The sequence below is a fragment of the Columba livia genome, chromosome 7, assembly GCF_036013475.1.
Source record: "Columba livia isolate bColLiv1 breed racing homer chromosome 7, bColLiv1.pat.W.v2, whole genome shotgun sequence".
In the NCBI taxonomy this organism is placed as follows: domain Eukaryota; kingdom Metazoa; phylum Chordata; class Aves; order Columbiformes; family Columbidae; genus Columba; species Columba livia.
In genome coordinates, this window is record NC_088608.1 from 1,521,414 (window position 1) to 1,534,665 (window position 13,252).

General features: G+C 49.5%; 1 protein-coding gene across 11 annotated transcripts in view; it reads right to left on the reverse strand.

Moving 5' to 3' along the window:
- The window catches only part of FMNL2 (formin like 2), a 129,362-nt gene that overhangs the window by 15,586 nt on the left and 100,524 nt on the right, over positions 1-13,252 (reverse strand). For all 11 annotated transcript variants that reach the window (XM_065070190.1, XM_065070191.1, XM_065070195.1 and 8 more), the window contains exons 10-14: positions 6,630-6,704; positions 3,365-3,475; positions 1,961-2,110; positions 830-931; positions 25-340 (exon numbers count right to left, since the gene is read on the reverse strand). In XM_065070190.1, coding sequence (XP_064926262.1) covers positions 25-340; positions 830-931; positions 1,961-2,110; positions 3,365-3,475; positions 6,630-6,704 — 754 coding nt within the window. The remainder of the gene's footprint in view (positions 1-24; positions 341-829; positions 932-1,960; positions 2,111-3,364; positions 3,476-6,629; positions 6,705-13,252) is intronic.

Genomic DNA, 13,252 nt, shown 5'->3' on the forward strand with positions numbered 1-13,252 from the left:
TCTTGGGGACAAAACACTTCTCACCTGCCTCAGACGCTGCTGCCAAGGTGGGTAACGGCGGTGGAGGTGGCGGCAATGGCACTGAAGACGCAGCTCCGGCCCCCAGTGTGACACACGTGCCAGCCGCAGCCTCTGGCCCTGCCGGCACCATCCCGGAGGCCAGAGCCACGGGGAGGATGGAGATGTCACCGTCCCCTTTCTTCTGGATCTTAATGGTTCCCTGCTTCTCCAGTTCGTGGATCTTTTTCTCCAGCGTCGACTGGCGCTGGATGGCTTCTTCTTTTTCTTTCACCATTTTTCTCAAGGTGTGAACTTGGGTATTTGCATCTTTGTAGATTTCCTGAAAATGCCGCAGAAACGAGGAATTTGCACTTGTTTTCATGAGACGCAACACCAGAAACAGAACAGCCTGACATGGGACAGTCACTGCACCAGGCACTACCTTACAATGAGCTTTGATGTAAACCATACGTCCTTGGTGGTTAGGAAGAATTAGTTTTTCCCAAGCTGGCAGCAACACCGTGCAGGGTCCTGGGAGAAATGTCACCTGTGGGCACCAGCACCCGGGGGTGCAGAATTCCTCACCACTGCTTTTTCATGATGTCTCCCAATCCTTACGCTAGTTTTAAACATATAATGTAGATATGCCACCTCGATTTGGACTTTATCAGAGAGTTTCCGGTGCCTTGCCGGTTGAAATCCAGCCTAGGCTCAAAATTAGGGAGCTAACAGAAGTCCATGGCCCGTTACAAGAGTCATTACCTCCCAAACGCAAGATGCGCAGGAGATCCATCACTACACCCAACCAGAGCTGCCCCGTTGCCCTTACCCGAATCACGTCCAGTTCTTTGTTCCGTTGCATAAGCTGTTTTTCCAGTTCCACAATCTTTGCCATGGCTTCGTTCTCCGTATCTTGGAGTTTTTCAGATAACTATCGTTTGAAAGAAAAAGAGATTATTTAAGTGGGTAACAGTAGTTTTCTCAGCCAAAATACTGGAGCAGCGGTATGCGGTACATTATTTATATTCCACCAAATTCTGAAGTCTTTCTTTGGAAAGCGAGGGGGTTCATGCAATTGGGGGGCACCAAGTGTCCCACTGATGGTCCCTCAGATGGTGGCCATTGGCCTTCAGCTACGACCAGAAGTAACCTGGCTGGACTGGACCTATGCACCTGTCCAGGTACAAGAGCCCACTCTATAATAAAGATCTTAAAATGCAATTATTTTCTTATTTTCACCTACACTAAACCTCATCTGAAATTCCCAAACCACCCTGAACACCACAGCGGACATGTTGCAAAACCAATAGATGCTGAAGTGGTGGAACCTGTAGATATCACCTCTCACAATGCAGCTAATTCAATTAGCAATGAATGAAACAATGTTTGTGGTTTTTTTCTCATGCTCTTTTGATTTATTGTTACTTTTTGCCAGCCCCACTGCTCCTGCTGCCTTTTCCATCACCAGGCTGCAGAGGGGGCACCGCTTGCTGTGTTGTTGAGATAAAACTCCTCCAATTCTATTCTGAGTATTTTTGTCAACACACAACAGAAAATTACGTCCATGCTCCTGGGATAAGTTCAGTTTATACAACAAGAGACCAGAAGCAAACCTTAAAAATTTACCACTTTTCTATCAGGCCAACAGAGAACTTATGAACAAATCTTTGTAGCAAGCAGAGCACCCATTAACTAAAATACGCAGAATATGAGATTCAAAATACAGCATGAAAGCACCCAGGGAGGTTATCTGCATGAGATGTCCCAAACTCCTTCATTGGCCAAATATCTGATTATTCCCCCAGACAGAAGCACAGTAGTATAAAGGCTTCTGCTAAAATAAGCACTTCTCAGCCCGAAGGCTGTAGCCCCTTGTGCTGAAACGGGCAGCGGCAAAGCCCACGTGCAGCGCGGGTTCTGAACGGCTTCAGCAACAGAGGCAACAAAGTTTGGTACTAACGTGGGAAATATTTTCTTCCAGTTCTTCAACTCTTTCCAGGGCTGCATTCTTGGTCTCCGCATCCTCCAGCAAAGCTCCCACATCAAAAACGTTGTCCAGGTACGCTTGGATTTGCACTTGCAGTTTGTCACTCTCTGTGTGCTTCAGTTTCTGGAAATCACAGAATCACAGATGGTTTGTGTTGAAGGGACGTTCCCAGCTCCCCCAGTGCCCCCCCTGCCATGAGCAGGGACATCTTCAGCAGCTCAGGTTGCTCAGAGCCCCGTCCAGCCTGGCCTGGGATGTCTCCAGGGATGGTTCAGCCACCACCTCTCTGGGTACCTGGGCCAGGCTCTCACCACCCTCAGGGCAACAATTTCTTCCCCATGTCCAGCCTGAATTTCCCTCCTTGAGTATAAAACCAAGCCAAGGGTGTCACCCTGCACTGGCTGCCCTTCGCAGCAAGAGGGCCACAGACAGCAAACGGGACAGGAGAGCAGTGGGAGCTCAGGCCACTTCCACCACCCAGGAGAACACTTTGCACTTTAACATTAGCGGGGGGTCATAAGTGAATAAATTGTAATTTTTGAAGACCAAACATCCAGAGCTTTGAAACTCTCTGGATTCGAGAGCTCAGATGCTAAACAGCACCTTCTGTTACTACAGAGGATACTACTGCTTTCCTCTGTGCTTGCTCCTTGACCCTGGCAAGCTCTGGATCCACCAGATTCACTTTGGTATCGCCATGTACAAGTATTTCTTGCAGACAGCAACCGGCCTCTCTCCTGGTTACCACTGAGCAAAGCCAGCAGGGACAGATCAGCCCCTCGCCAACACGAGCACCACTTTCGTGTCTGCGCTCCCAGGGAAAGGGAGAGGGAAAATTACAGAAGGGAAAATATAAAAGCAGCTTTCTTCTGCAGGAGAGCGTTTCCCATGGGGTGCCAGAAAACGCCTGGCTGTCAGGAGACAACTCCAAGGAGGGTTTTCTTACATGGAGATGCAGTGGGCCTGAGCAGCACCTGAGCCGGGCTTACAGGAGCCCTGCAGGCACGGCTGGAGTCAGGGACGTGGCACGGGCGAGGACAACTGCGGTTCATCCTCCCTTTGTTATAAGGCGAAGCTACAAATTTAGCTCCCTGTCTGTAATTGCAGTTACCCGCAGCTGATGTCCCTCTGCAGGGGTGGCTCCAGGCCACGGCCACCGGTCCCGGCCAAGGCACCGTGTTTTCAGCACAGACTATGGCACATCGCTGCCCTCCCGAAAGCGCTGGGTGAGGGGCTTTAAGGAGGCTTACGGCTCAGCTGGGCAGATTTGGCACTGGGGGACACGGTGTGGACCCTCCACATCCAGTCTGTACCCCCAGGCAGGGCTCAGCCCAGGGGGACAGCAGACCCAGGTGTGTAGACCCGGCTTATACTCACGTCCAGGTACTCATCCAGGCCGAGCTTTGTAAATTCATACTGCAGGTGGACCCTGAAGTTCATGTCCTCCACCGAGTGGACAACGATGTTGATGAACTGCATGCAGGCCACCTGCAAGGAGAACCGCGGCACGTGAGAGCGGGCGATGGCGCGGCCCCGGCTGCCCCCGAATCCTGCGCTTTGAGGGGCCCCACGGCTCAGGATGACCACATTTCCTTGTGGTTACTACGAGGAGAAACTGCAATCCGCTGCTCTGCAGCCGGGGCTGGATTCAGGCTGCGATAAAGGCAAACACAGGTTCCAAAAGTGAAGTCATGTCTGCAGAGTCTACCTTTACTGCGTGCCGGTGAACGCTCGCCATGCCAGCTCGCACGGCCAGACATCGTGCAAGCACACAAGCTCTTAAGAAAACAATGCTGTTTCTGAAACGGCCTGTAAAAGTGAAGATTAATTTTGCAAACTGGAACCCCCAGCTTAGGAAACGGGACTTGCACAAAAGGCGCTTTGTTGGTTGCAGAAAGCACATTTCCAAAGCTGTGGTTTGGTAACTGAACAAGGGACCAGATCACACGGGTTGGCATCCAAATGTGTCTGAGAACAGCGGAGGAAAGGAAAAGTCTCTCGAGTGAAGGAGCAGCGGGGGACCCTCCTGCAGAGCGGCAGGAATCCGGCCACAAACCCCAAAAGCTTTGCCCTTTATTTGAACACAAGGCATGGCCAAATCCTGCTCTGCACAAGCATCCCCAGCCCTCCTGCTGCTCACGGATGATCTGCCACCCTCTGAGCCGCTTTAGGAGAGGGTTTGCCTAGTCCTTGCTGGGTTTTTCAAGCACAAACCCCTGTGCCAGCAATGCTGCAGCAGGGGTAGCACCAGCATCTCAACATCTACCGAGATATTTCCCAGATTTCTAGAATGAACCGGAGAAAATAAAAATCAAAGCAACCTGATTTTGCCTGCACACAAGCCTCCAGGACACCACAGGTCTCTGGGTGATTTTGTGGGAAGAATGAACTGCGAGGCACTGTCTGGATCACCGCTTGGCTCCAGAAAATTGGCCAAACTCACTCAAAACTGGATAAACTCACCAGGAGTCACCTGCAGCTTGGTGGCCTCTGTCCACAGGTCTGGCTGGGATGTGCTGCTCCTTCCACCCGGAGCCCCCAGCAGCTGCTGAGCTGCAATTAAAGCCTTTGCTGGCCAAACCACCCAGTACTGCCCAGCTCTGAGGAACTGGGACCACAGGGACTCCACAAAGGTCAATCAAATCCTTTCAACCACATCTTCCCATGTGGACCCCAACCTGCTTTAACCACTTTGTCTCCAAAATGACTTTAACACTAGAAAACGTGAAGTTGTGAGACTGAAAGCAGGGAAAACCCGAAGGAGAGAGGAAGGAGGATGGTCAAAAGCTCCTGTGATGCCCCATCCTCACATCCTGGTCTGTACCCGTCTCTCACATGAACAACCCAGCCGTGTCGTTGGAAACCTAACTCCAGGTTTCAGTCTTTGCAGGACTTCTTCCAGTTCCCATGGCGAACCCCGATTACTCCTGGTGCTGGTACTGGCCTTGGCCAGCTGAACTCTGCTGTCCTGCCCTACCACCCAGAGCCAAATTCCCCCATTTCAATAGTGCTTTTGTTGTACTCGCTTTGGCTCTTGCAATGTCAGGGCCAAATTCTCATTTCCTCTCTCAGATTCTTACATACACAACCGAGGAATTTACCAAGGCCTAACCCAAAAGAGTCACTTTTAAGATTAAGTAAGTCAATGTCAACAAAGGGAACCTTTTCTACAATACTTCTGAATTTTGTTACTCTTCTCTGTGGATTCACACAATTAACTGCGGCCCCTTCCCAGACAGCTCTCGCCATCTCCACCTCGGGCAGCGCGAAAGCCACGTCCTGTAGGAACAGCTCTTTATTTACATTGAGTCCTTGCAACTCCTTGAATTACTCAAGCTTTGACATTACGTCCTGGAGCAGCAGCTTGTTAGAGCCAGATGGTGACAAGAACAAGCGGATCTGCCAAATCGTTCATCATCAGCTCTCCCTTCTTGCTTTGGGCTTGTCATATAGCCAAGCCCATAGCTGGTGGGAGCAGCCCAAAAACGCACATTTTTAGCAGTATTTGGGCAAGGGCTAAAAAAAAAAATTATTTATCCTTTTTCAAGCAAATTTCAGCACAACCTTCAACCTATGGCCTGAGAGGACCAGGGGATCTTCTCAGAGGCTGTCCAGATGGATGCAGATGCTCACAGCTCACCAGGCTGGTACGGACACACGCTCACGTGCATATTTGCTATTAGAGCCTTAGAACACACCATTTCATATCTTCAATAAAGATGAGGGATGATTTTTGTTCCAAAGGAGTGGAGAAACGCCGTGGCTGCTCCAGCCTGCACTGAGCTGTGCTGCCCTCCCGCTCCCCAAACACCATCACTCTTCCCTGTGAGCACAGGAAAAATGCCTAAGAGCCGGGCGCTGAGGACTGACAAATCTTTCTGTTAAACTACAGACTAAACTGTGTGTACATCTGCGAATACTTAATGTACACTGTGACTACCAACATGTCCTTACTGGGACTGCAGGAGCGAGGAGCAAACCCAACTGTAACGTGTCAGAGTTGCTGAGAGCAGCTTGCTGACTTGAGGAAAAATGCAGAGATCATTGGAACGTTTTGGGGTTTGTTTAAATACAAGAAAGGGACCATCCTTTTTTGATCTGCCCTTGCCGTGGTGCCGCCGTGCAAGCTGGCGCTGGTGCCGGGGGTGCCAGCCAGAGCTTCCCCCCTCTGCTCCTCTCTTGTGCTCCGGGGGAAGTGGATTTGGTGAATAATCATGCATACGCACATTGAGGAACCAAAAGTGGTGCAAACTACTGCTATATTTATCAGCAGATAAGGACAGACGGCAGCTGCAGCGAATCTCCCCCACACTTCCCCGTCTGTGGCTCCGGGGATGTTGGCACACGGACAGAATACGCGTCTTGATATTGCAGAAGCTGCTGCTTTTCCACAGTGAAACAGCACACACGACCAAAAGGCCACACTCTCCTCTTACCTTCTCCACGGTACAAGGCATTTCTTGAAGATAAATGAATGAAGCTAAAAATGAAACGCACATTATGTAGTTTGGAACATAAAAACAGTTGTATTGTGGTAATTTTAGGCCAAGGATCGGAAGGCAGATACATCTCTGCCTACGCCAGCAGGACCAGACACAGTAAACACTGAAACCAAAGTCCGCTGGTGATAAATGGCACTCACCATGAAGTCGATGTTGTTGTCTTCATTTCGGAAGTGCTCCATCAGCTTTTCGAAGCGCTGTTTCTCTCCACAGACCTACAAAAGAATCACCACGTGTTTGTTAAACTACGGCTTGCACAAGAGCACTAAAAACATTTAAAAAACAGCTTATCTGCCTGCTCAAAACCTCTCTGTCCAGGTTTCCTCTCTTGTCAAAAGTATTCTTCTTCATGACAAATCCAGTGGAGGAATCACCTGCACTGCCAGCCTAAGGGGTCAGGTACAATTATAACTCTTTGTACCTCTTTTCCCCCCTAAAAATCTAATCATATCTGCTAATGGGAAGAACGTGAGCAAGAGAGTCGCGCTGGGCTATGCCACAGGAAGACTCGGCCTCTCACAGTTCAGAACTGGCTTTCCACTCTCATCTAATATAATTAAGAAGAAGAACAAATTACAGGGGAAAAAAAATGAAATTATCGCTGGCTAAACGAGGAGTGAAATACATCAGCGTGACTATCAGAATTACACAGCCATAATATGGGGGTGCTGGCAGGAAACACAACCAACTTGAGGGAGAAATAAGATCTCAGATAAAGCAGGTCTGAGGATATTGCTTAAACCTTTTTACTTCCCAGCAGCTTCTCTGGCTCGGTCCTACTTTTCCCAGCACACAAAATGATCTAGAGTAATCCACACCAAAATAACAAAATATTAAATAAGTTGGAAGCGAAAGGGAGCAGAGGTGAGCACCGGGAGGTGCATCCATGTCCCCATCCTCCCGAATAGCAACTGCAACCCCTCCCCTCTGTGCTGCTTTGTTCGGGGTATTTTTTACATCCCTGAACACCTAAGCCATAGGGGTAGAAGCTGGTGCATGGCAGCTACGTTGAGCCCAGTCACCCCAGTCATCCCAGTCATCCCAGCAGGGTCAGCCGGGAGGCAATGGGGCAATGCAGAGGGTCCGGCACACTCCCAGACCCACTGATCCTCACCCCCACACCGTGAGCTGACTTCTCGGTTGCTGGATTCTGGCATCAAACTGAGCAGCGGATCCGGGGAGAGCACGGGCACACTCTTCTCAACAAGGCACCAAGTGCCTGGGCAAGCACATCCCTGCACAAACGGTGCTGAATGATGCTCCCAGCATCACCTTCCTCAGGTGCTGGCTGTTGGCAGAGGGACAGAGCAGCTCTAAACCAAATTGGCTTGTTCTTAAAGGTCTTGAAAAACAGAGTCCGAATATGTGGGTGATTGAAATGTCCCTTCTGCTGAAGAACAAAACCCTCAAAGAGCCCAAGAGGCTCTTTCCTTCCTTAACCAGATTTCATCCAAACGTCCCAGGAGCGCTGGGGAGCCGACCGTGGGACCTCCAGCCCAGGATATCTGGTTAGAATCATAGAATCACAGGATGGTTTGTGTTGAAGGGACATTCCCAGCTCCCCCAGTGCCCCCCCTGCCATGAGCAGGGACATCTTCACCAGCTCAGGTTGCTCAGAGCCCCGTCCAGCCTGGCCTGGGATGTCTCCAGGGATGGTTCATCCACCACCTCTCTGGCCAATCTGGGCCAGGCTCTCACCATCCTCAGGGCAACAATTTCTTCCTCATGGCCAGCCTGAATCTCCCTCCTTTAGTTTAAACCATCATCCCTTGTCTTATTGCAACAAGCTCTGATAAAAAGTCTGTCCCCATCTTTCTTATTGGCCCCTTTAGAGTACTGAGGTGGACTTTCAAGTCCACCAGCTTCTCAGTGGCACAACCCCTGAAACATCAGCTGCTGCCTCCCTTGGCAGCCAGCTCATGGCACAGTAGTTATGAGAAATCAGACAGTGAATGGTAATTAAGGATTGGTGAGAGCATCGCCTACTTCTCCTTTAGAAACAAAACTCTTTGGAGCAGGGACCAGTTCTTTGTGCGTACTTCCACATTTGTGTGCCCCACAAGGAGACCAAATCCCCGATTCAGGTTTCTAGATACTCCCAAAAGCGAATTCTTTACGAAGTATTCATTATTATTACTATTCCTATATCAGCTTCCTCTTTCTTACTGTGTCTATCTTACAGCATGGACCTACATAAAGGTGAAGGCTCCGAGCAGACCCCACTGAAGTCCCACAGAGTTGAGCGGGACCTAAACTGAGCTGAGATCTGCAAAGCACTGCAAGTACTGGTCTGTCGGGTGACCTCTTGCCACGTTTTTTGCTGCCTACCATGACCAAATAAAACATACTTGCGGTGTATGCGGGACATCTTCTGTCATTCCTAAGCAAAACTGCCACAACTGGGTTATTATTCAGATATTTGTGGCCAGTACCTGACGTCAATGGGAATTCTGCCAGTGGATCCCTGTGAGAGGACACGGACAGTGGTTATGCTGAATTATTTGATAACACATTACAATCAATATTTGTGGCCACAATCCCACAAGTTGCAACTACTGGGCTCTGTGCAGGCTCAGCAAACCTGGCTTCACAGCCCCAGTAAGCCCGGAGCTGAGGTCGCTCACAAACACTTGCTAAAGTTGTATTTAAGTGTTTCTGGCTGAACCTTAAAGACTCACAAGTAGAGCAAACACACTTAAACAACAAAGCATGCACTCTCAAGTTGTGCCAGTGGGGGTAGATTGGATATTAGGAACAATTTCTTCCCCAAAGGGCTGTGGGGCATTCGAACAGGCTGCCCAGGGCAGTGCTGGAGTCACCATCCCTGGAGGGATGGACAGACGGACATGAGGTTCTCAGGACATGAGGCAGGGGTGGGTTACGATTGGACCTGATGATCTTAAAGGTCTTTTCCAACCAAAACGATTCCATGATTCTATGACACGTACGCTACCACGCAGGAGCCACACGCCCTTCAGGAGGAAAAGAAATGAAATGCTGCAAAAACGTCAGCCCCGTCAGGAAGAGCCAAAGAGGAAACCAGAATCTGGCCAGGTTTCAGGAGCTACTGGCACTGAAAGGATCAAAGGCAGCAGCTGCCCACCAACATAATTAGATTTTGGAGGCGTACGTTGGGCCTGATCCAGCCCCCGCTCAAAGCAAACCCAAGGAACCCTCTCCCTGACTCGCACCACAGGCTGCTCAGATGCATTCTCCCTACATTATTATCCCAAGTGATTTTTCTCCCGCTATAGTAAACGCGATGGTGTTTCAGCTCAACCAACTGCAGATTCTTCCAGCGCTCTCTGTACTCTCCTGTCCCCACAAAACAGCGAAGAGACAACACAACAAGAGAAAGAAGTAGGTTCGTCTCAACTTTGAGCTCTAAACTATCGCATCTCTCTTGCACCCACTTCAGGAAAACTGGAACCGACTCAAACAACATCATGTATTATGAAAATAAAAATAACAATGGTGCATATGATAGCTCAACAATAAAAGCCAGAAGGACTGATTTCTGGGAAATCTAATGTAAACCATTCCACATGGATGAGAAAAGCTGACATAAACAACTACAAGACGCCTATGGCTGACTAATTAAATTAGGGAGCAACTCAAAGTGATGCGGCCCCAGCAGAGAAGTGCCGGTCCTGGGACACGAGCTGGGATACAGCAGCCGATAGCAGGAGGAAAAGCAAGAGCAACCTGCGGCTTTCGGCGGCCGCTCGCAGATATTTCACACTATCATCAGATGAGTCAGTGCTGGGAACGTGCGCGGTCCAAGGGACAGCGAGCTGACTTTCATGGAACGGTATAATTTATCCTGGAAGATTAAAGAGAGTGAAACCGTAGATGAAGCCTGCAGCCTGAAGGTTGGCCAAAATCCAAGACGAATGCTGAAATCAAATCCCACCACATAAAACCATATGTTGCCATTTATATTTGAATAAATTTCCAAGCTCTGTCATTTGAAAGTATAGCTGGGGCTAAGGAAGGCTGATCTTTATATTATTAGCATTATTCTGTGTAAGAAGGAAGATTAAATGGGTTACCACAGCTATAAAAAAACCTCTGTCTCTCCTCAGACTGTGAAAAAAAGAACTTTTTAGGTTGCATTAAGCCCACGTCATTCTAGAAGAACAATGTGACTCTATGGAAAACCACCCACGAAGGTCCTTTCCCTGGCAAGCCTCTGGGCGCTAACGAAGTAAACCCATCACAGATCTATTACAAAGGTACAATACAATCCTATAAGGAAGCAAAAGGATCCGTTATGAAAAATTCGGGGATGATTGTATCCATATCCACCTGGCAATGCTCTCGGGTCATCCTGTTCCCATCCAGACCACCCAAGAACAAAGCTGAAGCACAACCATGCTCATGGGGCTGGATTATGGTGCGATGCTCCAGGAAGGTGTCTTGGGCAGGAAGCAAAACACAACAAGGGTATTTCGGAAAAACAGAACGTTTCCATGTGCAGTGTCAGGCAGAAAGCGAAAATCCAGGCTGATGGAAGCACATCTATCATCCGCTTACACAAGACAGCTATCTAACAACATGAAGCACCACTTCGTTGGGTTGGGGAATGGAGCTCATAGCTAAACCTCCCCACGAGCAGATACAGCACATCCCGTGTGGAGATGGCAGCCGACACGGGCCGTATTTCAGGCTCTGGAGCTGCAGCTTGTTGACCACTGGTACAGAACACACACAGCTGCCAGATCGCTTTCTCCCGCACATCTGGAGGACCGATGCTCCCGAGATGCAGAGCTCCATCCAGACACTGGAACCATCTACTGCAAACGCGAGTGGCGGTCTGTCAGCAACAGGGACAAAGAATGACAGCTCTGAGGCAGCAACACGTGCTCTGAGTAATGACACGAGTGAGCTCAACAACTCACAGAATCCCAGAATGTCGGGGGTTGGAAGGGCCCTGGAAAGCTCATGCAGTGCAATCCCCCCATGGAGCAGGAACACCCAGATGAGGTTACACAGGAAGGTGTCCAGGCGGGTTGGAATGTCTGCAGAGAAGGAGACTCCACAACCCCCTGGGCAGCCTGGGCCAGGCTCTGGCACCCTCACCAGGAACAAGTTTCTTCTCAAATTTCAATGGAACCTTTAGTGTTCCAGTTTGTACCCATTGCCCCTTGTCTTATCACTGGCTGTCACTGAGAAGAGCCTGGCTCCATCCTCCTGACACTCCCCCTTTCCATATTGATCCCCATGAACGAGTCCCCCCTCAGTCTCCTCTTGTCCAGCTCCAGAGCCCCAGCTCCCTCAGCCTTTCCTCACACAGGAGATGCTCCACTCCCTCCAGCATCTTGGTGGCTGCGCTGGACTCTCTGCAGCAGTTCCCTGTCCTGCTGGAACTGAGGGGCCACAGCTGGACACAATATTCCAGGTGTGGTCTCCCCAGGGCAGAGCAGAGGGGCAGGAGAACCTCTCTGACCTACTGACCACCCCCTTCTAACCCACCCCAGGTACCATTGGCTTCCTGGCCACAAGGGCCCAGTGCTGGCTCATGGTCACTCTGCTGTCCCCAGGATCCCCAGGTCCCTTTCCCCTACGCTGCTCTCTAACAGGTCACTCACAAAAGAAGTGGGTAACGCCTGGTAGTCCCAAACTCCATCCAGAAAATTAATTCATTTTGGCCGCATTTACACTCGACATGGTCCAGCACGGGAAACGCAGGTAACAGTGACCTCAGGGCGGGGAAAACAGTTCTCTGGAGGATCAAATTTAAAATACCTAAACTTTAGGAATAGCTCTGCAACACAGGACACTTTCTGACAGTGCAAACGTTAAAATAAACATCTACCACGTGTTGCTCAAAGGTTAAGCCGCTCCCTCCTCTTCCCAACTCCTTGAGTTCTGCGAGAGCGGGAAGCGGTGGCAGCGTTTCACAGCGGATATACACTGCGTAGATGAACACAGACCGCACGGGATGTGCTGTTAGAAACAGCCTGATGTATGGGCAACCCAAAAATTGAGGGGAGCCTTTGTGAGCGTCCCCTCCTGGCTGTGCCCCTTTGTCCGGCCGCACAAAGCTGCTTTCTGTGCCCTCCTCAGAGCGCTGTTTGCCCGCAGCACGCTGACGTTTTCACAGTTTGCTGAAGAACAAAAAAAAATCAGCTTTCCCACAAGCTACTGGTTAAGCAAACAGTTATTTAATACTTAGTAGGTTAAAATACCTTTTGCTTCTCTACCAGCGGGGTTAAGGCACTCACAAAATATTGCTGCAGTGCAAAAGAAAACAAATGTATTTACATTTTCCAGCCCACACTAACAGTTCCTCCTGGCGCTGAGTTATTACAATGGCCCATAAGAATAATTCAGAACTGCTGTTTTCAGGGCTGCCATTCATTATGCAAATAGAGAAATGTGACTCTGAATTAAGCATTGTGAAAAATCGAGGGCTGAACAATATTGTCTCACTTTGCCGGAGTGAAAACTGATGGAGGTGAAGAATGAGGTTCATGTGCCACGTCCCCGCCCTCCCGCTCGCTGCCCGGCAATCCAGCTGAACCCGGCCTCTGTAAGCTCGGCTTTAATAGGCATAACCAGGTGATGCGCAAGGGGATTGTAATTCTGCTCAGCGGTTTCTTCGGAGGAAAAGCATCTCAATTCTGCTTTCATTTTTAAATACTAAAATTGTTTCCCGTAAGGAGACACGCATGACTGTATACACACCTTACTGAATTCAATTATTCTGGTATATGTGTGTATAATAATCAATTTAACCGCGTTGCTGGACTAGAGCCAA